This window comes from Cantharellus anzutake (assembly GCF_015039405.1).
Source record: "Cantharellus anzutake strain C23 chromosome Unknown EI90scaffold_13, whole genome shotgun sequence".
Classification (NCBI taxonomy): Eukaryota; Fungi; Basidiomycota; class Agaricomycetes; order Cantharellales; family Hydnaceae; genus Cantharellus; species Cantharellus anzutake.
The window spans coordinates 483,527-507,558 of record NW_024066963.1 but is presented as its reverse complement, the minus strand read 5'-3'; the positions used below and the strand labels follow the sequence as shown (position 1 = coordinate 507,558).

The 24,032-nt window shown below is 46.8% G+C and overlaps 6 protein-coding genes across 6 annotated transcripts; 1 reads left to right on the top strand and 5 right to left on the bottom strand.

Annotated features, from left to right (window-relative positions):
- Window positions 1-750: 750 nt before the first annotated feature.
- Window positions 751-1,574, bottom strand: EI90DRAFT_3048022 (20S proteasome subunit; the record flags this gene model as incomplete). Its single annotated transcript, XM_039059592.1, has 3 exons — window positions 751-1,133; window positions 1,213-1,387; window positions 1,495-1,574. The coding sequence occupies 3 exons, from the start codon at window positions 1,572-1,574 to the stop codon at window positions 858-860; spliced, it is 531 nt and encodes a 176-aa protein (XP_038918576.1). The 3' UTR covers window positions 751-857.
- Window positions 1,575-2,214: 640 nt separating this feature from the next.
- EI90DRAFT_3152978 (uncharacterized protein) lies at window positions 2,215-3,083 on the bottom strand (the record flags this gene model as incomplete). The annotated part of the gene is made up of 2 exons (XM_039065831.1): window positions 2,215-2,899; window positions 2,987-3,083. The coding sequence occupies 2 exons, from the start codon at window positions 3,081-3,083 to the stop codon at window positions 2,535-2,537; spliced, it is 462 nt and encodes a 153-aa protein (XP_038918575.1). The 3' UTR covers window positions 2,215-2,534.
- An 863-nt stretch (window positions 3,084-3,946) lies between these two features.
- EI90DRAFT_319881 (glycoside hydrolase family 5 protein) lies at window positions 3,947-6,847 on the bottom strand. The gene is made up of 16 exons (XM_039066414.1): window positions 6,646-6,847; window positions 6,333-6,559; window positions 6,155-6,208; window positions 5,905-6,058; window positions 5,784-5,835; window positions 5,633-5,719; window positions 5,416-5,561; window positions 5,151-5,355; window positions 5,036-5,083; window positions 4,881-4,954; window positions 4,787-4,802; window positions 4,668-4,707; window positions 4,475-4,569; window positions 4,365-4,394; window positions 4,234-4,281; window positions 3,947-4,125 (listed from the first exon to the last, which is right to left on the bottom strand). Exons 2-16 carry the CDS (start codon window positions 6,484-6,486, stop codon window positions 4,027-4,029), a joined length of 1,302 nt encoding a protein of 433 aa, XP_038918574.1. The 5' UTR covers window positions 6,487-6,559; window positions 6,646-6,847; the 3' UTR covers window positions 3,947-4,026.
- Window positions 6,848-7,213: 366 nt separating this feature from the next.
- EI90DRAFT_2969682 (glycoside hydrolase family 5 protein) lies at window positions 7,214-9,504 on the bottom strand (the record flags this gene model as incomplete). The annotated part of the gene is made up of 14 exons (XM_039055664.1): window positions 9,214-9,504; window positions 8,994-9,130; window positions 8,782-8,935; window positions 8,674-8,725; window positions 8,530-8,616; window positions 8,331-8,476; window positions 8,062-8,266; window positions 7,943-7,990; window positions 7,813-7,886; window positions 7,706-7,761; window positions 7,563-7,654; window positions 7,478-7,507; window positions 7,371-7,418; window positions 7,214-7,312 (listed from the first exon to the last, which is right to left on the bottom strand). The coding sequence occupies exons 1-14, from the start codon at window positions 9,288-9,290 to the stop codon at window positions 7,214-7,216; spliced, it is 1,305 nt and encodes a 434-aa protein (XP_038918573.1). The 5' UTR covers window positions 9,291-9,504.
- Window positions 9,505-12,637: 3,133 nt separating this feature from the next.
- On the bottom strand, window positions 12,638-14,674 carry EI90DRAFT_2913586 (glycoside hydrolase family 5 protein; the record flags this gene model as incomplete). The annotated part of the gene is made up of 13 exons (XM_039054501.1): window positions 12,638-12,736; window positions 12,798-12,845; window positions 12,900-12,929; window positions 12,985-13,076; window positions 13,130-13,185; window positions 13,239-13,312; window positions 13,363-13,410; window positions 13,461-13,665; window positions 13,731-13,879; window positions 13,925-14,011; window positions 14,069-14,120; window positions 14,176-14,329; window positions 14,386-14,674. The coding sequence occupies 13 exons, from the start codon at window positions 14,672-14,674 to the stop codon at window positions 12,638-12,640; spliced, it is 1,383 nt and encodes a 460-aa protein (XP_038918572.1).
- A 3,126-nt stretch (window positions 14,675-17,800) lies between these two features.
- EI90DRAFT_3120391 (uncharacterized protein) lies at window positions 17,801-20,488 on the top strand (the record flags this gene model as incomplete). Its single annotated transcript, XM_039063309.1, has 3 exons — window positions 17,801-18,955; window positions 19,010-20,040; window positions 20,143-20,488. The coding sequence occupies 3 exons, from the start codon at window positions 17,801-17,803 to the stop codon at window positions 20,486-20,488; spliced, it is 2,532 nt and encodes an 843-aa protein (XP_038918571.1).
- Between the last annotated feature and the right edge of the window lie 3,544 nt (window positions 20,489-24,032).

Sequence of the window (24,032 nt, the reverse complement as noted above, 5' to 3'; positions counted from 1 at the left end):
ACATCCACCACTCTCCTACCATCTAACCCCACGACCACCACCAATTTCGCAATGACGATATCGCCGTTGGGAGGGGAAAGACCGCGCACCCGCCGCATAATTAGAAGTAGAAATCGATCGCAAAAGAGAAATGCAATGAGTAAAAAAAAAATCAGTCAGCTAAACAGCTCCTTGGCATGGAAAACCTTTTTTTTTACAAACTTATCTCCTTCCTGGTGTCCACTCCCATTTGAGTGATTATCCGAGAATTCGACTCGGACATTTTTGCAATCAAAAAAAAAAAACAGCGCGAGCCTAATAATCCAATGTTTTCAGTAGCAACAACAACAAGGCGAGCGGTGAGTATCAGCAAATCGTTGGGGCGATCCAAAATGAAAGAGTCAATGAAAGAAGCCAAAATCGTTCGGTTCCCACTCACAAAGAGAAGAAAGACAAACGGGGGGTAAGCGAGATCGATGAGGATCCTGAGGCGCTCAAGTTTTAAGTATGTTGCGAGGACTCGCTCCCACTAAGGTGGCTCAGGGAGAACGGGAACAGTGGGACGCAAGAGCAAGAGTCAGAGGAGATATTAATCGCGCCTAGCAAAGACCGAGATGACAAAGGGAGCAAAAACTCAAGTTGTTAGGCGAAAAGGCAGCTGATTTTTGATAGCAAAATCTTTTCCCACGGCAGGCGTCACCACAAAGCACATCCAATTCCTCCAAGTGCAACTATTGTACTGGCGGTTAAAAAATAAATCGTACAAGTTACTTTGAAGCGCGCCAACGAAAAATATTCGAATGACAAGCAATATACGAATACAAAGAGAAACTATTAGTTCGCCCCCTCCCTCGTCCCCTCTCTCTCCTCCTCAAGCCTTAACTGGTATCCATCGCCGCCTCATCCCTACCAACAGACGTCTGAACCTCCTTCACCACAAGACTCCTAATCTTCTCGCTCGACCAAGCCGTCGTACCTCTAAGGAACTTGTAATTCTTTTCCTTCAAACCCCTCTCGTTCGGTTTATGTAAATTCCGCAACATTTCGGACCCTTGGGCCGTTATGACACACACGTCAACGTTCGAACCTGAGCCTAGATCGTTGAAGATACCGGCTGAGATGGCGGCGCTTGCAAGATCTATGGCAGATTGTCTCTGTTAAAAAAAAAAAAAAGAATCATTAATCAGTCAACAACACAATGTTTCAAAAGAAGAAGACGAATCAAACACTCACATCAAGATCTTTCTGCCATTGACTCTCAAAGACAGCCATAGCTGCCAAACTTCCCGATCCCATAGTCACGTACGGAAGCTTGTCCGTGCTCCCATGAGGCGCAACCGTAAACAGATTTGTCCCAGTCTCATCTACACCACCAAGAACCAACGCGGCTCCGATCTGTCCTTGATGTCTATAACAGCGTCCAAAAAAAAAAAAGAAAAGAAAAGAGAAAGACGCGTCATGAATCGACAAGACGCAACAACACACAAAGGTTTGGTTGTTTTCTTCCTAACTCACCTGAAGAGATACTGCTTCAACATAGTCATAGCAGTCACAACCCTAGGTGTCCGTCCAGAATTCAACGCGTGTAATTCCATATTAGACGAAATGAGCGCTGTCGTGAACTCGGTATCAGCAGCCGTCCCAGCACCACAGCATCGAATATTATCCGTAATATAATGAATCTATACCCTCCCACCCAAAAAGAAAAAAAAAAGGTGGAGGGGGCCGGGGGGAGTTTCACAATTAAGCGGGGATGGTCGGTGGAAACGATTTCGTTATTACAGAAACTCACCTTCTCGCAATTCTTGTCAGAAACGATGGGTCCACTCGTAGCACGCGTATCAGCAGCTAGTACGACGCCATCTTTATAAACCAACCCAACGATCGTCGTCCCTGTACTAGTAGCCTTAGGCGCAGGAATTCCCTTAGTCTCCAAGAACGAGTTTCTGAACACACACACACACACAACACAATCATGTCATCCGTAAATCGCCATACTTCTAATACACGTCAAAATCAACTCACCTGAGATGGTTTGAAAAGTCAAATCCAGCGTTGCGATACACGTCCGTCATTATTGGCAGTTTGTCCGTTCTTTAAAAGGTTCAGGACGCGCGTATATGGGAAACTCAATTGGAACCAATCCCATCACGTGTGCGGTTTTTTCCAATTCAAAACAACGTCGAGCTCCGACGCTGCTCCACAGGATCAAACAACCACGGAACTCGCCCCCACGAAAACAAAACCATATGAACATTGATTAAGGTATAGCTAGAACGGTGCATAGAGAGAGAAATATAACAATGCGCGCATGTTGGTACAAATACTACTACATGAAATGCAAGAAATATACGCCTTGATCAATCAGTCAAGTAGTTGTTATCATCCCCAGTCGAATATTGTCCTTTTTGTTCCATGATCACCAAAAAAGAAAATCATGCTCAACTGCAGAAGGGAAAAGAAACAGGGAGTGGGGGAAAAAAAAAACAGTCATCATACAAAGACCCGTTATGACAATGATAGCACGTTGCACACGCGCGCGAGCGAGCGCGAGACTACAACGCCAGAAGACGAGGATCCTTAGAAGGGTTAAAATGGATCAACTTCTCAGGAAGGAGCTTGAATTTCCACTTCGGTGACGTGGGCTCCGACGTCGACGTCGACGTCGCGGCCATTCCAGTATCGGTGGCATCCTCGGACTGGCCATCGAACTCCGCCGACGATGGTAGCAGTGGTACGGCGAGAGATTGGGAGGATGTAACGAATACGGGGACTGGTTGAGGTAACGGTTGAAGCTCTGTGATAGGCGCAGAAGGGGTCGACATGAAGACGGCGTTCGGGGGGGATGACGAGTATTGTGCACGTAGATCAGATAAGAATGACGGTCTCGTGCTTCCCGTCATAGACGAGGAGGAGGAGGCTGTATCATTAGAGTGGAACGGTCAAGTCAGATACGACTGAACCAAGCTGACATGAGTGTTGTTGTAGGCCCCAGCCATATGCTTACCACGACGTTTGTTGTTCCTTTGATGCTCTTTAATCGCAATGCTCGTCTTTGACGACGTCATACGCGCGAGTGGAACAGAGAGCGCAATAGCGGCCATGGCGTCGACGATAAAGGACGAAAGAAAGGGAGAGAGCCAGTTGCCCCTTGAGATGATGACTAGTTGAGGAGCACAGGTACCGAACTCAGTACTGTCGTGGCACCAAAGAATATATATGTCATTCAAAGAAGATGAACATGGAAGTCAATCAAGTTCCCACGTTATTTGAAATCCTGGAACTACCAAACCGCTATAGCTCTGTCATCTTGCTTCCTGCACCAAAGCACACACCAACCAAAATCGCTTCCACCCCCACCACACGTCTATCGATTCAATAAGCCCTATTGGGTAATATCCACCCAATGAGTTGCTACAAAAGTGTGAGCGCTTTCTCCAACGCCCCTGCATTGTATATACATTTGGACACGAGGCCAATTGGGTTGTTATATACGAACATCCACTCTTTGAACCATGACTTAATCGTAATATCTGGAGGTGGAATCACGACGGATTCCAATCATGATCAAAACTCAATACGCGCTGATACTACGGCTCGAATGAACCGATGTTCGGGTCCTTGTCCTTGTCTTAGTTCTAGTTGTAATTGAAAGTTGGACACGTTCCGTGAAGCGTGTGGCCCTGCGCCAAAGATGATCCCACTGCATAGGGGTTCGTCCATACATGCTGGAGGAACAATCCACCTTTTGATATCACAGAACCACCAATGATCCCCTCGAGGCAAACCCCACTCCCTCGCCGCTCTCTTTTGTTTCCCCGCAGTGCCCGGTGATCATCACCAAATTTTCGCATGTAGATCGCCGCGTCACACAAGCTGAAGATCATCAACTGACTTCTTCTTACCGCACGGACGCCGCGCGTGTATCACAGGGATCGAGCATCCATCACAGTATCGGCCCCAGCGTCATAACGACGATCGTGATATTGACAGATACTCTAAACTGCCCAGCATCCACCATGAGGCAACCAGCTAGCTACTATGTAATCACCTACAAATATAAGGATACAGCCGCTGTGTCGGTCGAGGTGGTATCCATCCACCCGCAACACCTGCAGAATAACTCCACTCATCCGCACTCTCTGTCTGTTGCACACATGCACAGAAAACAAGACAAGTATACGCAAATGGCAAAACTGAAAATCAGCAAACACTCCACTAATGAATGACGATCTCCTCGTTCCTTCCACGAACCTTCCATGTCCAATATATCCACCCGTCTGCCATTTCGAACGCGATCGTCTGCCCAAAACATTCGCATGGATAAAATAGGTTTCCCACCGAATGAGATTCCTTTCACCATTCAACCTTCTCGGCTCACGCACCTGCGCTTCGAAATACTTCCTCATAAAGTCCTATTCAACAGTCACAGCCATAGATTAGTCAGTAAACAAAAAGTTCTAGGCCATGTAGATTTACATTGGAACCCACGGACCTTGTAATCCTGTGAAAAAGCACGCGTTGGACCGGAATAGGGAACACAACTCCCAAGTGCCCCAGTCGATCCAGGGTACGTTCCATCCCATCGCGCTAGGAATGAGACTTGTAGTAAGCTCTGTGTTATCGATCGGAGTGACGAAAAAGACAGCAGCAGCTTGCTGTTTGAGAAATCAAATTTCCAGACTCACATCCGAAACCTCGACCATTGATGTAGGTCGCACAATCATACTGCGAAAAGTTTGGGGTATTATGACATAAACCGTTAAAGCACAGTGATGTCATGCATGCACGCAGTGAGACGACTAACCACCGTGGTAGTGAACCTTGTGGAAAAGAACGTGGAAAGCGTGAGTCTGTGTGAGCAAAAAAAAAAAAAAAGGAGACGGCTAGATTGAACCCACTCCCCGGCAATAGTCCAGAATCCGCCCGCGCCGTGAGCAAACGCTGCCATCTCCTGTCCTCTGGCACAGGCCGCCTAAAATGAAAAGAAGAAAAAGAGAGAAAAACCATCACGCTTTGCACACACGAAAACAAAACAAAATGATGCAAGGCTCACCCCAAGGTGCATTTCATAGGACATAGCGAGCTGCGACGTGTAAAACAGCTAATACTGAAGCTCAGCCGTACGATCGAATCGTTAGAGGTTCCCGCAAAAAACCCCACGAACGTACTTCATAATGATGCGTCTCCATCATCACATTGCTATATCCCGAAGAGGCCGGCATGAAATCATTCCAATATGTTAGAGCCTGATACACATCGTGCAAGAGGTCCACAATGCTTCCTCTTTCCCTCATTATACCATACGAATCATAATAGTATTGCGTCGTCACAGCTAGGAGTTGAGACCCGTTGAACCCTCCCGGTTCATTCACTCTAGTTAGTCCCAAACAACAGATCACCCAAAGAACACTGTATGTATGTCACTACACTCACGGAGCGATAGAACTAACAACTCCGCCATATTGAGGCTTCGAGAACTCTGTGGCCAGAAAGTCGACGATCGTCCTCGATCGGTTCAAATAACTTGCTTGAGTATCCCAAAGGATAGGTCCGCGTCTTCCAGAATTGTCAAACCCATTCTGTCCACAGAGGAGCGAGCGTCAGATTTGGAGTAATCGTCTTTGGGTGGGTAGAGTATATATATATTCACCTGAGACCCAGGTAAACCATGAAGGTCTATCATGACATACACTCCATGTTGCAGAGCCCAACCAATCGCTTGAAAGAGGTAATCCAGCTGTTGTTCCAAGATTTAAGTCGCGCAGCACCTAAAAATCAGACAGACCATTGATGGTACGCACCTGTCCTTGATGGTATGGCTCGCCGTCAGAGATGTCAAATGCCCAATACCCTCTAAACACATCGAATGAAGCAATCAGTTCCCCCCAAAAATCGCCCGAAGTGTTGCACTAAAGAACGAACATGGGTATTCGGACGTGATTTAAGCCAACCATAGCAATATCGGCGATATCTTGTTCGGTAATGAATGTATCCCAGTGAGATCGAAGTGCCTTGTGAGCTGTATTATAGTCCTGATATTGACAGAACGTCCATTCGTCGACGATATTAGGATTATCTGAAGTGAATGACGATCAGCGGCGTGGTGTCGAGTCCCTCCAGGCTGAGGCTAGAGCGGGTTGCAGAATTCGAGGGGGGAAAAAGATTTCCTCACTTGTGGCGTCGTAGAGGGATGGAGTTATCCATGGTTCAGTGACAAGCCAGCCTCCTAATAATTTAAAGATACGAGTGTGTCAGTTAAATAAATAATAGAGGCTGGGATCCTGCCTAAATAAATAATGGCCAAAAGGACAAACAGAAATAAAAAATTGAAAAAAATAATCGAAACCGACCTAGGCTGACCCCGCGCACCGCTTCGTAACCAAAAGGAAATTGTATAGGTGGAACACCGTGCCGAGGTTCAACTGCTATGGCACTGGCGCGGATTGAATTGAATAAAACCAGTGTCAATAGGAACCATCGGGTGGTGGGGACAACGTGCGGCATCTGTCCGCAAGGCTCAAGGGGAAAAAAATGACACGACTGAGATGGCAATGAACTACAAAGTTGCCTCGTAACGCTTGACCAGTGGTGCGTCCGCAAAAATACCATCACGTCAGCACGCTCATCACACCATAAGATCGATATCAATCGAGTTAGGCACACCAGAGATCTCTAGTACTTTTGTCTGTGACCCGTTACGATCGTCGGTAATCCGTGAGACGCGGCTGCAAGCCAAGAAGAGTGCCCGTCAAAAAAAAAAGGTCCAGAACACAACGTCCGAGCTTTGCAGTACGTAGGTGTTTGGAGTAAGGTGAGGCCGCCAGCTAGGAGCCTCGCGTGATGCATACGTTTTGCGCCGCAAGATAAAGTTGGGAGCACTATTTTGGGATCAGTGTAAAATGCAATCTTTTCATCGAATAGTAGCCATAATAGGCTATTCGGTTGTTTGGCTCCATGGGATGTTGTTGGGGTACAACGAACGTTGAGTATGATCGCTTTGCTGTAAGCAGGATAGCCACAAATCGACACCGCGTAAGAAGCGGTCGTTGACGTAGCTCAGGAATATGCGCATAACATAACGTTGATCACGACGCCGAAATTGTATTCAGGCGACAGCCAGCAATCTGATCATGACAAACACTAGGAGTTACACAAATACACACACACAAACACCGTTAGTACATGAGGAGACCGCAGATTTGAAGTGCAAGCAACAATGCAGGAATTACGTTCAGCTACAGATATTAGGGTACAGACGTTGCGTAGGATCTTGAGGGATCCAGCCTCCTGCAAGACCCTTTTGGTAGCTCCACTCATCTGTGGCCTCGGTCTGGGTGCAACGGAGTTGTTGATCACGGAATATTAAAGAAGAAACAGGGGTCGCTTACCTTCCATGTCCAATAAATCCACCCGGCTGCCTTCTCGAAAGAGCTTGTCTGCAGTTTTGGCACAATCAGATATGGTAATAATGGCGACGTTAGTAGTCGATCCTTACCTGGGCTTCGAAAAATTGGCGCATGAACGTCTGTGTCGCAATGAATTGGTTGGTATAAGCAAAGCTGATGCCAGAGCAGTCGCACCTTGTAAGCACTACTGAATACGCTCGACGATCCAGTGAAGGGCCCGCAAACGCCATGTATTTGGGAGCCAGGATATGTCCCATCGTAACGAGCTGAAGCGAAGTCATTGAGCAACAAAAAACTTGCCTCTAGCGACGACCTACATCCAAGACCCCGATCGTTGACGTATTTAGCGCAGTCGTAAGGAGTCGTCGTCCATCTGTGAAGTCCCAGATAGGAAAAGAGTTACAAGTCCGTGGAGGATACTTACTCTCCAACGATCGTCCACAAATTTCCAGATGTATTGGCCCATGAGGCAATAGCACTGCCGCGCTGACAAGCAGTCTAAAGCGGCGTATCAATAGAGATAGACAGAGAGCGCAAATCGTCCGATAGCCTACGGTAATATGCTGGGGCCAAGACAATGCAACTTCGGCATCGGTGAAAATCTAAGGGGACGACAAAGGGCAATACTGTTGATATTGTTGGGGCCACCGGATTATTATCGCGAAGTGCGTACTTGGTAATGGTGTGTGTCCATCAAGACATTATTGAAGTTTGGATATGGCATAACACCGTTCCAAAAAGAGAGATCCTGGAAAGCATCATGAAGAATCTCAACTACATCAGCCCCGTTTACTCGTATGTTGCCGTAGGAGTCATAATAGTATTGACGGGTTACAGGAAGAATGTTACCACCCACAAACCCCGCCGGTTCATTGACCCTTCAGGATTGAAAATTTCGGAGTAAGTTTCCATCCACGAGGAAAGCTCGCGCGTTTGGCTTACGGCTGAATAGCACTGACGACATTGGCGTATGAAGCCTGAGAAAACTCCGCTGCAAGGGTTTTAATTATAGCATTGGTACGATCAATATTGGATTGTAGATTTGGCCAGTTAACAGGACCCTTATGGCCGGAGGTGTCAAACCCATTCTGCCGCATAGTGAGTAACAAAACCGTTCTGATTCCAAGTCCCAATTGCGCACCTGGGATCCAGGAAGGGCATGTAGGTCGATGATCACAAATAGACCATGATTTCTGGCCCAGCCAACGGCTCTAATAAGATACGGAGACTGAAACAATTAGGTGGATAAGTGACACAACAGGGGAATCGAAACACTGTCCCGCACCTGCCCAGTGATGAACGGTTCGCCTCCAGATGTGTCGAATGCCCAGTACCCGCTGATTCAGGTCCGGTGGTCACATGTTATCAGTAATGGGGCATGGGGTCAACTCACATAGGGATCCTAACATGATTCAAGCCTGCTGCAGCGATAGCAGCAAAGTCAGATTCTGTGTAAAAGGTGTTCCAGTGGTTCAGCAAAGTGGTGACCGCAGTTGGTCTGTCCTGCAAAGAACAGAACGTCCATTCATCCACGATATTGATGTTACCTACGGCCGTCAATGAGCGCAATATTCACTAAACAGTCAACAGGAACATCATTCTGACCCGTATTATCGAAAAGCGATGGAGTTACCCATGGCTGCAAGATAAGCCATCCACCGGCGTTCACGCCGCGCACTTTCTTGCTCCCATAAGGGAATCTAGGGTCCACTAGCTTCTCGGTCGATGCAAGAATGGCGTCACTACAGAAGACGCAGAGAGAGCGATCGCGGCAACGAGGGCACGCGTCAGAACGGTCCAACTCGAGACAGGTGCTTGGACCTACTTAGGCGAGGGCAACCAATTGTCGAAATATCCGGAGAGGAGATGAAGAGCCTGGAGCAGATAAGTGGCTAGCTGCATGGCTTTGGGGGAGCAAGATGAGAGCAAACCGCCTTTTACGTGCTGGGCAGGTCACATGAAGAGAACATAGAAACGGGCTGCTCTTCTCGCATGTATTGGGAGGAGTGCAAAGGAAGCGAGAGGCAGGGCGGCAAGCTTAGTTGAGACCAGCAATTTCCCACACTGATGTTATGTAGCAGTCAGCAGGGATACTCCGCACACAGAGTCTCTCGACGTAACCGATATTAGTAAAAAGCTGACGCTGAAACCACAGAAATTACGTGTTCTTATTTCCTATTTCGTTTTTCCACGTTATGCTTTGTACGTGATGCACTTTCCTCTTTTGTGATACAAGTCACGCTTTCTTCGCTCCTGCTCTTTGTCTCCTCTTCAAGTTCTTCTTCCCATCTCTTTCCTGGTCACGTTCTTTATGTAATTCCACACGTTCCCACCCCACTTGAGGCCCTCCAACATGACAGCGGCCTCCCCTCCGCCAGACTGCTCATGCTCTTGCTTAGCAACCAGGCCTGGCAGCTGCCCTAGCTCGTTGCTGCCCAAGACACAACGTCAGATCTCACCGTTAGCCCTATATGGAATTAATTATCCACGCATCATGGGACCCCCTCCTTTAGGCAGGAAGCAATTGGGCGACACTAGGATTTCACACTCGGGAACAGGGAATTCATCATCTAGACAGATGGCTCTAGAATGGACAAAGCTACGAGTATGAGCGTACTCGCCAATTCACAGGCTTTCTAGTTCTCAGAGGCTCGGCAATCCTCACCTCCATTCTATCCATGACCCAAAGAAGGTCGTCATCTGTAGGACCCCGGCATACTCCGGAGGCCCCCCGATCCAGGAAAGGGCCGAAAATCGTGCACAAGTGCCTGAGGTCTGAGTCAGGGAAGGGCCGAAACTGTCTTTTTGGCGCAAAATGATATATCCAGGGGAGGGCCTTTTAAGGAAGGTAGGCCGAACTTTGATCTGGAAGAGGGCCTAGACGGTAACCTCCGTTCTGCAGCAAGATGTGTCCAAGTTCGCCAGTGGCACCAGGACTGCAAGAAAAATTCTATGGGGTTCCAACTTTTATCTCGGTTCTCCCACCCATACCCATTTTCAGAAAGAAGGACAACTATCAGATGGGCTTCCCCGTGGACAAGCCTTCTCATGTCCGGAGAGAAAAAGGTACTTACCTCTCGGTTACCCACTCTCAGTTCCCTGGGCAGCACTTCCCTGTGGTTCTTTAGTACATTCCTCAACTTTGCATGTCGGTATTCACTTGACCCAATAACCACGGAGTGGGGAACCAATCAGGCCCGAAGTCAGTGATGAGGGTAACAAACATGTTCAGGCATTGGGGCTGGCTGCCGTTGCCACTAACTTCCAACACACAGAGTGGCTACCGCTTGTCAATGCTGGTTTGCTTCGGAAGATTTGCATCAAATTGAGGAAAAAATACTGCTGGGAAACGTCAGCCCCCTGCGTGGACTTGGTTTTTGTCCTTCACCTTGGAAAAATATCCCTAACACATCTGGCATTGCGCCCTACTGGCACTAGCTGACAGAAACTTAATGATCATAATTTATCGAAATAATGGTCAAAACCTGCCACACCACTATGCTGAAAGTGTTACATCAATCGGCGCCCCTTCATATCTCAGTGTACACCTGTTCTCACCCTTTTTCTTGTTGGCATCACAAGATGCCGGTCACTTCTCTAACTTTGTCCCAGGTAGGAATGACCCACCTATCACGAAGCCGGGATATGTGCTCCTAGTGCTCAATCAGTGTGGTGAGTTCCAGTGGAGATGCGATGCAATGCCGTCAATGCTCCATTCACTACAAATTGACATGGTGATCATTTTCGGAGGCCATGTGTGTTGTGAAGCTCAAAATCGATAGCAGCAGAATTGAGATCACGATCAAGAAGTTGCACGACGTCTTAAAGGGTGCTAGTGACTCCGGTAGAGCACAAACTTCATTGGTAGAACACTTGTTCCCTGTATATACATGATTTTATTCGCAGCGCATCATACAGCTTTTTAATGAATGTCCGAGCGTTTTGAGGGCCGAATCAGCTATTTTTGGAAGGTCCGACGCGCCAGAGGGCCCAATTGGGATACCAGAGCTCAAATTTTGAGGGCCAAATTAGAGAATCTCGGATCGGACCTCTGTCGGTGTATGCCGGGGTCCTTCATCTGCCTAGCCATCAAACTATCGCACGTCCACCAGGGCATCAATCGGGCCAACCCATCATTATAAAAATTCTAAACAAGTGCGAAAACATACATATCACACATTCCAACTTATGAATTCACTTCGAGTGGGTCCCAGGATTCCAGGAAATGAAAAAGCCGACTCACTTCCCAAAAAAGCCACCAAGCCCAGTGCCCCCCATGCTCCTAGCATGCCTGCCTCTCTAGTGGCAACTTGCCAAATGCTGTGCAGACAGGGCTCGGAGAACGAACTCCCTATCTAGCCAGATGGAGACATGTGGACTCACCCAATTGTCCTGTTCAGAGCCTGAATCAGTTGAGCATTCTCTATTCACCTGCCATCATTCCTGCTGCGAGTGCACCCAAGGGGGCCACCCTGCTAGCCGACACCGATGATAAAACTTTCGATCTGTCCCAATTGCTCTGAAGATCCTTCTGCACACCACCCGGTTCGTCCGCGGAATGGTGCACAAATGCGGCTCTAGTAAATATCAGGGACTGATATGCGCACCGTGGAGTCGTCATGGCTTGTCCAACATTACGTCGCTGGTCAGTGAAGATACATGTTTAGTAAACGCAGGGGTTTAGTAAAAACGTCAGCTAAGTTTTCTTCAGGATGAATATGCAAAATAGAAATATTTCCACGTTCAGAATAAAGTGATGATGACTGCGGCCATGGAATTAGGGATCGCACGACAACGCTATCGCACCACGATTCATACTCGACTTCCTAAGCCCGGAATCGGACTTCGTGTGTAGTACGATGACTGAGGATGGACTTGCGCATGCGATCTCGCGTCACTTCAATGAGCTCACCAAGGTTGCGGGTGTCAAATTACCCTTTGAGTTCTCCCTTGGCATGGCCCATGTGCGAGCACTAGTGAAGATTGTGGAATCATCGACGTGGACGTGATGATAGAAAGTTGGTCATCTAAGCGCCGAATGCAATAGGCAGGATCCCAGCCTCTACTAAAGTAGATGCATGAGTCAGTGTACAAGTGCGTATAGCCCAGATCGAGGAGAGCAACGCGCAGACGTATTGTTATGTAGCATTCAGCGGGGATACTCGTACACTGGGGGAAAGAAAGATTGATTGTAACCCACGCGGCGGTATATATGTAAGCAATAGTATAGTCATTACTCTTCATGAAATTCAGGGGCAGATATTTGGGTACAGGCGTTGTGTAGGGTCGTAGGGGATCCAGCCTCCTGCAAGACCCTGTTGGTAGCTCCATTCATCTGTGGCTTCGGTCTTGATGCACAGGAATTGATCTCAAAGCGTTAAAGCGGAAAAAGGTGATACAGGCGATTACCTTCCATGCCCAGTAGATCCATCCGGCTGCCTTCTCGAAAGAGCTCGTCTGAGGTTTTGGCACGAGTCAGATGCAGAAGTGACTGGCATACGGTTGACTTACCTGGGCTTCGAAAAATTGGCGCATGAATACCTGCGTTGCACTGAATTGGTTGACATACACAGGGGTGATGCTGGGGCAGTCGCACCTTGTAACCACTATTGAATATGCTCGATGATCCAGTGAATGGCCAGCAAACCCCAAGCGGTGAGGAACCAGAATACGTCCCATCGTAACGAGCTGAAAGTTATTCAGCAACATAGAACTTGCGAGCGCTCCTAGTGGCGGCTTACATCCAAGACCTCGACCATTGAGGTACTTGGCGCAATCGTAAGGAGTCGTTGTCCATCTGCGAAAGGCTGGTTTGTGTGGGAGAAGAGTTATCAGTTGAGGGACACGTACTCTCCAACGATCGTCCATAGGTTTCCGGTTGCTTGCGCCCACGAGGCAATGGCATTGCCGCGCTGACAAGCCGTCTAGAGCGGTGAATCAATAAAACAGACAAGGCACGTTAATCACCGCCTACGATAATGTGCTGTGGCCAAGTCTTTGCAAGATCGGCAGTGCTGAAAATCTAAGGGGAGAAAGTCGAGATCATTCCCATTATTATTACGAAGTGCCTACTTGATAATGGTGCGTGTCCATCAAGACGTTGTTGAACGTTGGATATGGCATGACACCATTCCAAAAAGAGAGATCCTGGAAAGCATCATGGAGGACCTCAACTACGTCAGCCCCGTTTACTCGAATGTTGCCGTAGGAGTCATAATAGTATTGACGAGTTACAGGAAGAATGTTACCACCCACGAACCCCGCCGGTTCATTGATTCTTTCAGGATTGAAAACTTCAAAGTTAGCTTTCATCAACGACAACAGCTCGCGCGTTTGGCTTACGGCTGAATAGCACTGACGACATTGGCGTATGAAGCCTGAGAAAACTCCGCTGCAAGGGCTTTGATCATGGCATTGGTGCGATCAATGTTAGATTGTTGATTCGGCCAGTTAACAAGACCCCTACGGCCAGAGTTGTCAAAGCCATTCTGCTGCGAGTAAGCAACAAAGTAATTTCGGAAGTTCCAACTATTCACCTGGGATCCAGGAACGCCATGCAGGTCGATGATCACAAATAGACCATGATTTCTGGCCCAGCCAACAGCTCTAAGAAGATATGGATACTGAAAACATTGGACGGATAAGTGATATTACAAGGTAATCGACACACTATTCCGCACCTGCCCATTGATGAATGGTTCCCCTCCCGACGTGTCAAATGCCCAATACCCGCTGAGAGCTCGATAGTCAAATGTCTTCACCCATAAAACGTGGGGGGCCAACTCACATAGGGACCCTAACATGATTCAAGCCTGCTGCAGCGATAGCAGCAAAGTCGGACTCTGTGTAAAAAGTGTTCCAGTGATTTAGCAAAGTGGTGGCCGCAGCAGGTCTGTCCTGCAAAGAACAGAACGTCCACTCGTCCACGATATTATTGTTACCTGTGGCCGTCATTGAGCGCGACACATTAAGCAGCCAGCAGGTACATCATGCTAACCCGTATTATCAAAAAGTGATGGAGTTATCCACGGCTCTAGGACAAGCCATCCGCCGATGTTCACACCACGCACTTTTTTGCTTCCATAAGGAAATCTAGGGGCCACTAGCTTCTCGGTCGTAGTGGAAAGGGTGCCACTAAAGAGGGGCCGATCGCGGTAATGAGCGCGTGCATCAGAACAGTTCGACCTGAGATCCGAGTTTAGGGCGTACTTGGGTGATAGCAACCAATTTTGGAAATATCCGGAGAGGAGACCAAGTGCTTGGAATAGATAAGCGGCTAGGTGCATGGCTTTGGGAGAACGCTGTGGGCGAGGAAGGGAACTGAGGAGACATGATGGAGTGTCCTTTATGCGATTAACAAGTCATATGAACAATGGAAATGGAGCCGCCCCATTTTGCGCCCATTGGGTTATCTGATTTCAAATTACAGCAACCGTCAACTAATCAGGGTTGACTGAGGTCGTAGCGGGAGACGGCCCAGGAGGCCCAGAATGTATTGGGAGCAAGCAAGCGGCGCGAGACACGCGTGAACCGGCTACAAGTACAAAGAAGTTCCAGACAAAACAACAGAAATACACAAGAAAGTAGAACAACGGATGATAGTAACTTGTGTGCACGCCGGAGGAGACGCAATGGAATAGCGTGGCGACAGTCCCGGCAAATGCCAGAACCTCTGGAATTGAAGACGAGCCGGGTAATTTACAAGGATGGAGATTGGGGAAGGAGGAGGGCAACGCGAAAAAAACAAGGACGAGGAAGAACAAGGAGGAGAAGAACCGAGGTTACAAAAACAAGGGAACAACCGAAAATAAAGAAACCTAGAAAAAACTAGAGTAAGCACTCGGGATCCAACCCACCGAGAGTAACCGGAGGTCACAACACCCCCCCTGCTCAGTGAGACCGAAACGCTTACCAGAAGTAAGGGACTCCGAGAGAAAACTACGACAAAAATCGCTTTTCAGGCTAACAGAAATGAGACTAAAAAAGAAACAAAGAAAACGCCTTCAGCAGAGGTTGAGGAATAAGAGGGCCAGAGCCCAGAAGCGTGAGCGGACGAATAAACACGTACGGAATTCGTCCGAAGAAATCGACTCAGGTATGCAGCGGCAATAAAACCTGAATCGGCATGACTGTAGCCTCGGAAGACACAGTATGCGTAAGGCCGACAGCGGGTACGGCGCATAAGATGAAGGCATCACCGGGTAATGTGCCATGCGCGAAAAAAGAGCGCTTAGTCCAACTGCACACAAGTCTAATTTAATCTCGTACCTCCATTAAATAACAATACATGCAAACTCCGGAACGGGTGGAAACCAGAAAAAGATATATATGGAAACAGAATACACGCAAGATCGGAAACGAAACGAAGTAATCGGTGGTGAAAGGGGAGGGGGTGGGAGAGGCGAAAACAAACTAGTGTGAGACTGCAGCAACGGATATGCGCGAGTCGAGGGGGAAAAGCAGCAAGGGAAACAGGGAGGCAGTAGCGGCAGCAGCGGCAAAATCACGAGAGTGAGTTCGAAAGAACAGCAGCAAGTTGGCCTTGTACGCACCACGAGAGTCGCGAGAGATTCAGGCGATAAGGAAGGAAAAGGGGGCGCTGTGAAAGCCCTTTTTATAAGCACGGCCTGAATTGTCGTGAGCACTCTCGTGATAAGTGAGGTTCAGTACGTACCTCCGCTGGTGTGGTCCGCTTCGTGCATCCGCGCCAGAAAACCCAGCATACGACTGAGGCACGGTCCCTGGGTCCATCAAATGGTCAGGTTGCGCAGCAACTCATGAAAGCGGCAAAGGGGCAAGTGCGGTGCTGAGACAGGCGCATCGGGGTGATCGAGCCAGGGGAAGTCATAGTGTTGGCTGGGCCGAGTTCGATTGTTGCCCCGTGATTAGTCTCGTGAAATGAAAACATTAAACAACAAAAAAATCTGCGCGTCAAATCTTGATGGATATATCAGGCAAAACATGTGATTTGCGATTTAGGGAAAAAATCACCGTGTCCCAATGGCACCACCAAAAAAGGATATTACTCATCGTTCTATTGTTATAGAGGCTGCGCATGCATATAGTGGGCAGACACCTCAAACCTGCAGCGAAGGATCTAATCATCACGATGCCTAACTCAACGAGCACACACGATATTTCAGCAGTAACCCAGCTGTCTGCATGCACCATCCACGAGGATCTCTGTAATCCTGTTGGAATCCGCAAGTGACCAGAACCTGCCGGAATATTCTGGATTATTGTGGGAAATCCCCAGATAATTCCAGGATATTCATGCTTGCATATGCGCGCTTGCGCAGTTACCTATTTTACATATATTCACATTGTAATACATTTCGTGTATGTATAAATACACACAGACGTGCGTTGACAAGATAGTTTCTAGCTTACCTCTGATTGATCGAGTTGAGTATTGCCTTATCAGGAATCCCCTGACCACCTTTGCTGAGACCCGTGGCCGACGACGCTCTTAGTATTCATGCTATATCATTATTATCCATGCCTCACATGAGTACGGAAGAGGCGCTTGCGAACCTGAAGACCCCCGCACCACGAGCGCTAAATGCCGAATGTATTGACACTGAAATTGACCCTGATTTCCGACCATTTTTGGACAATCACGAGATCCAACTCGGGTCATGCATCCAAATCTGACGCGCAGATTTTTTTGATGGTTGCTGTAAGCAAAAAATGGCTAGGAGAGCGCATCTTCACTTGCATACAGTAGGCGCCTAATGCATGTGCACATCATTATATGGTTCTCTTGGTATCTGTTAGAAGAGGGGCCTCAGTAGACTAAACCTATAGACAAAATATGACTGTACAGGCAGTACTAGGAACACTCTTCACATAACCCACAATCACACTCAAAAACACACCCTTTTATCAGAATAAAGACTATGTCATGTTAGACTGTGACAAGAGTTATACAAGAGTTATAAAGTAAAATAGTTCTCACCTCAGGCTTGAATAAGAGATCTGAGGGAGAAAAGTCTAAGAAGTTCCTCCCTTATACATTATGTACCTTGCTTGCAAGGTCACTTCTGGCTCACAATTCGTGGGAACCCTGCCACCATGGGAACTTTTTTTTTCCCACCATGTGTCCTAGTCAATTACATAATGTTCACGATTAGTGAGTTACATTTTTTGACAAAACCTAGGCAGGACCCCAGCCTCTATAGTGGAATATAGAAGATAGAGGCTGGGATCAATCTCAGCCTCGCAATATGTTCAATTTTACTGAATGGGTCATCATGGGTGGAAAAGGGTCTTTGTCGTTGCTGTGTTTAGATAATCAATAAAGATTTATGAATTGCTCAGGCAGGCTTGGGGACTTGGCATTGTTTGTGTATTTGTGAACTTTCGGTGCAAACACAGCCCAACAAGCACAAACCGCTCCTGTCACATTCAGTATGAGCCCTCATGATATCCAAATCCCAGTCCTGCCAGGCTTCCATATGCCAGGGCATGCCAGGAACACTTCGGGCTATAGAATACCTGCACCACTCCCAGAGGACACTCCAGATGATGACCCGTTTATCTCTCATGTACCATTCCCAGCTCCCATATTCCCAACTCGAGGTCGCCCAAAACGACATGTTACAGAGGAGCATCCTTTCCCAGCCAAGTGGACCCATAAAAATAAGGGTGTATCTGGTCAGGCTCAACAAGAGTTACAAAACTGTTACTCACCATGCTTGTCACTGGGTCAAGAAGCCCAAAACATGACTCCTATGGAACCGCTATCACCGTCAAAAAGATTGACTAATATAAATCCACAGACCAAATCCTCACCTTTTTCTGATGTTTGTGGCATGTGGCAAACTGTTCAGATTGACATGGCCAATGTCCTGCAATCAACCACAGGAAAGTTTGATGGGGGTCTTAGATGTGCTATGTGTTACAGCTCAGCAATACAAAAAATTAACGCCAGTACTAACTTGCCTAAGCTTGGATCACTGGCCATAGTTGAGCTAGTTCTGTCAATCCTAAAATCCCATGGTCTCACTCTCGGGCAGTTTCTTGTTACGATGTTCGGAGATCCTATGGGTTTGAGTGCCTCAGCCAGAAAGTCTATATGGTGGTTCATTGGGGGACGTACCAAAAGTGCTCACCCAGTAGATGTTGTCAACGCAATATACACACATCCTTGGGTGCGACCTAATCAGTCCTACGAGCCAAAACATGTTCCACTACCAGAATATGCCCTGCCATTGGACTACTCTCTTCCAGAAACTATTCCAGTGGAAGATGAGAACACTTATATGGAGTTGCAGTCTTACTTTGTAGCACGAGTTATTGATTGGATGGAAGTGGAGGTCAAGCGGCTTGTCAAACATCCTTACCTGAGGACAACAGACCCAACAACCACTGAGTTCAGCTGGGATACAGTACTAGATTTCTCAGCAAGTGCAGTACAGCAGATGTCCATGGAGGTTTCACCGGTGATATGGACAATGTTGACATGTATTGCTGTTGGGGATGAACGAGCAACTAAGCTAAAGGACACAAAATCCCAAGATAGCGAGATAGGACTGGGGTCAAACCATGTATGCGATCCTTATTTGGTCAGTTATCACTCCAAGACTTTACATAAACTGCTAATATACCTTTGAGTGAAGGGGTGCTCTATTGTGCTATTGATGCTCATATACTTTCGCAACAAAAACCTAAATAAGTTTCAATCAATTATGGGCATACTTATGTTCTCTGAGAACACAGAGAAGTCACTTCAGTCTATTGTCAGTCAGGTAGGACTGGCAGTTGTGTACAGTTCAACCCTTCGACGGCTCTACTCAATGAGTACGGTTGCTTCCGAGAAGATTCGCCACATAGGGTCCCAGTGGGTGGATAGGTTGGCCTCTTTCCATGTTGTCTATGATAATATCAATCAGTACCACAAAAATTGGCGCCCTTCCCTTGCTTCACAAACATCACTTGAAAGCGGTACTGCTGCAACCTTAATCATGCAACCCGGAGTTGCATCAGATGCCTTTGATGGCATCGAGTATGAATTGCGTCAACGATGCATCAAACGCGAGGATGTCACGCTGTCAAAAGTCTGGAATGACATCAACCAGGAGCACCTCGAAAATACCTGTGTCGTTAATATACTCTGCATCTTACTCAAGCATGTACCAGGACTCAAGCGCCACGAAAGGGACTTTGACAAATTCCGCCAAGCTTTTGCTATTCACCCTACACCACTGCAGAAAGCAGAGGTCATCCCACTGGAGACATCCGGATTTGATGAGGCCACTACAGTTGGGAACAGGAACACAATCCGCGATATTGTGGGAAGACAGCTGGGCATTGCACCTGAAGCACTTGATGGGCGATTAATTCCTTTCTCAGGAGACCAAGCCACAATTTCACACCTTCGAACTTTGAAGCCACACACATCCTCAGGCACAACCTGGTTCTCTTCCAACCGTTACATCCTACCTCTCATTGAGATTTGGCATATGAAGTTTGCCATGCTGAAGGGAATTGTCAAGGCCCATTGGCCTGAACAAACTGAGAAGGGTGATATTGGTCTTCGCTTTGCCGCTGATAAACTTCGCCGAAACCTGAACCCACACAAAGTTGACTTCTATCCCATGGAAAGATTGGTTGAAGTCATACTTACAGCAATGACACTCAATTATTTCAGGTAAGACCTACTCACATCACAGTTCACAGTGTATGTTTCGATGCACCTTACTGAGGAGCTTGAAGCGTATACAAAGGAAGGCTACTATTTGTCCTCATGTAGCTTCAAGGATCTGTGTCATATCCATACAATCCCGACCTCCGCTCCGGGCTCCCGGAACTCCGAACTCCGACTTCCGGAGCCCTACTTCCCTTCCATCACCTTCTCCTTGCCGACTCCCAAGAGGTTATCCCACCTCTGGCTCGGACACCACCTTTGGTCCGACTCCGGAACATTCCGGGTCCGACCCCAACCTCGACACCTTCCAGACGAGTACGCAACACCTATGTCCCCGACTCCGGACCTCCGCTCCGGAATCCCGTTGGCGTCTCCATCTCCGGAACCTCCGGTCTTAGCTCCGACCTCGGACTTTGACCCCACCTCCGCTTATACCCATTGTATTGGTTAGCTCATTCCATTTAATTACCTTTGCCAATATTCCGGAGTTTAACCTCCGAGTTCGGACTTTCCGGACTTACTCCGGACCTTGCAACTATTGCATTGTCCATTTCAATTCCGCTATTCTCCCTCATTCTTATTTGGGCTGCTGCTTCCTTTCTATTCAGTCAGCTAGCCATTCCCAACTCCCATCCTCCTTCCTTCCTTCTTGGGCCTTGGCCCTTCATTCCTCCTTTGGGAAACACCATTGAGTCAAACACTTGACCCTCGGTGTTGTTCCTCTTTCCATCTCCCTTTGTCTCCTTTTGTCCTACCCTTGTTCCTTTTGATTCCGGACCCCTCCTTATATACAATGTACCTAGTAACTTGTAACCTCAGTCCGAAATCGACATGAATTCCCCCCCAAGAGACTTTCCCTCTGCTAGATCCGAAATTAGGGACCCCTAGGACAACCAGCAATGGCACAGCGCTCCGCTTGAGTCGCTGAGGCCAAGGTCCTTCCACGCTAAGTCTCCGATTCCATTCCGGAGTCATCCGAATCCGCACCGTTCTAACAATCTGTGCCAGCTAGTACGCTGGACCTATCATGCATTTGGGTCCACACGTTTGGGATATATGACCCTATCACCAGATGTAAATGATGCATGCACATACTTCAGCAACTTCATCGATAAAGGACAAGACTCACAATTCCCCATTCCAGATGGATCAGCAGCAACTGAACGAGGGGGGGTTTGAAGTGAAGGGAATGGCATCGACGATGAAATGATTGATCTTGATGACAATGAAGCCGAGGAGCTTGTTGGTTTGTCGAGCGCAGTCAACATGGAATTTGATGATGAGCACTCCGTGTTTGAGACACCGGGCGATGCATGCAGTGATGTTCTCATGCACAACAACATCTTCCTTTGGCGAGATCTTCTCCAGTACTGGGAGATGAAGTGTAGTGTGAAGGATGGTGATATCGGTCGGATGTTTGAGGTGATTAAAGTGCGTGATTGAATCTGAATTGAACTGCAGTGAAATTTGACTAACATAAAATTAACATAAACAGTGGCTGCGACTCTGGTTCTTCGGTGTTGGAGCAAGCAATTATGGCCATGAGTTGCTGCACCAAGCGCTGGACTTATGGTACAACTTTACAGAGGAAACAAAGAATGCAGTTTTCGATTGGTATATTGTCAATGCATCAGGGCTCCCTGATGGTCGGAAAGAACGGGATCTGCTCCAGGAGCATCACAACCTGGCGATCAAGTGAGTACACAATGGACGACTCTCAAGATTTGACTCAAAATTCATCCGTGAAGCTGTTTCCCTCAATATTGTCCCCCTCGGCCAACTGTCAAATACAATTAAAGAGAAATTAGGTCTCCACAGGACTTTCTCTGGTCGAACGACCGCTGAAGGAGAGAACGAAGGAAGGTCAGTTGGGAGGTTCAAACGAGACCACCACCAAGCTGTTCCCTGGTTCTTTAGTTAGGATGGGGAAGTGTACTAGTGTTATTTATTGTAAATAAAGTACCAATCCGAGTGTTTTGGCTAATTCTATTTTTATGGGTTAGTTTTAAAGTTCCTGGGAATTGACTTACAGATAAACCGAGCCCTGCGGAGCTGTTTCTTTATTGAAATTTATTAATTTGTCTAGGTGTAATTCTGTGTAGCGTTGTTTAATTTGGATTTAAACTTGAATTTAATCTTCTACTTGGTGAAGTTTCAAAGATTCTATTCAGTTAATGAATTTGGATGGTGTCTGGAGTGTCCCTTGAGTTCGTTTTATTTTTGTCTTTATTTTATCGCTTGTTTTAACAGTAGCAAAATAACTGTTTTGTGTTTACACTTTGAAATCTGGAGTGTTAACCAGCTCTCCTGTTGAAATATCTACTTAATATTTCTCTCCTTAATTGCTGCCTTTTACTACAGTGGCAATCTTAACTGTATATCACTTTTTCGCACTGGAGTGACAACCAGAAATGCTTGAGAAAAATAATACTCTATTTTCTTACTTCTCTGAGGGGGGCGAAAAGTCGCAGAAAGGGTCTCCCTTTTATACTCCTTGGGTCGCCTTCCTTTTTCACGCTCTACCTTCTATTTACAGGATTTATTTACAGTGTATTTTTCTCAAACTGAATAAAAAGTGAAATTTTCACGCTATAGTTCCACTACGCTTTGCTGCGCTGAACTGCGGCTCTACTGCGGTCAGACTGTGCCTGGAATCCTTATTGTCCTTCCTCGCCTAAGCTATTTTAATGGTTAATTAGAATTTGTCTGCGCCGCATTTGCCGCAGTTCCCTATTTCAAATTCCCCATATTTCCCATTAAGTTCGCTATGACTCGGTCATACTGAATTCAAACCTCGCATTACTATGCGTGCGACTGTGCTGAGACCTTCAGCTGATTTATTCCAATTTTATTTAGTGACATTTAGTTAAAATGAGACTGAAATGATAAATGAGTGAATTATTCAGGTTTAAAACTGAAAGAAAAAGTTGCTAGTAATCAAGAATTACTCAAACGAATGTGTTATAGCTCTCTACTTCATTAGAACATTGTTCCCTAAAATTCCCGCCATGGTCCGTCGTAGTTTAGTGGTTTTCGTGAATTTTGTTCATATTCTCTGATTTCCTTTTGTATTATCACATCCTAATCCTCCATATGTATCGTTGGTTGTTATAGTAGGTTGTCCTTGAAGATATCATATTTTTATCTATTTTATTTAGGACTCTGGACCTCTTGAAGCTGTTTTCCCGCGCATTTTCAGGTTTCTAACTTCATGTCCTTGTATCTCATTCATTTCTGGATGTTTTCTCACGTTCTTAGTATCATAAATTTTCATTTATTCCCACCTTTCCAATGGTACTAATATTGTGTCCTATTTCCTGGTATTCGTTGAGTTAGCAAAGATTCGCGCGCACATTTGGTAATCACGTGCGTCGTTCGTATGCGGGAGCCGTTTTCGTTTATTTGTTCGGGATTTATGATATGCGCAGGTGTTTATTTCTTTCATATGGGCTTCTGTGATTTATTTCAGATTTTTCCCTCATGATCTAAGGTTGTTTTGCACTTTCCGTGCTTTGTTTTGACCGGGCTCTTCCTTATTTGGACGGAAATTGGTCTTCGCGATCTGCTGAAGTGCGGATCTCGGTTCCGACGGCCGGTTCCCTGCGCATCGCCACCCTCACGTGTCATTACACATGATGCGGATTCCTATATTCCCATCATGGGTATAACTTCACAACGGCTGGACCGTTTGGGCTGAGAATTTGCATAACTATAGTTTCCTATTTTTCATAATTTCCGTGTAAATTTCGTTGTATGTTTTAATTATGGATCCTACGCAATCATCATCTTGTCCCTGAGCTCGGACTTTTGATGTCGCTATTCCCATTATTGGATTTCTCATTAACGCATGATCCTTTTATTATGAAAATTTGGGAGGATTAAGAGTAGATCCTTTCCTTTTTAATGGGCTATCAAGCTTGTCTCGGTCGTTACTAGTTAATCTTCGCGCTTGCTTTTTAGACATTGTCCTCGTTTTGCAGGAGTTTTAGTCATAT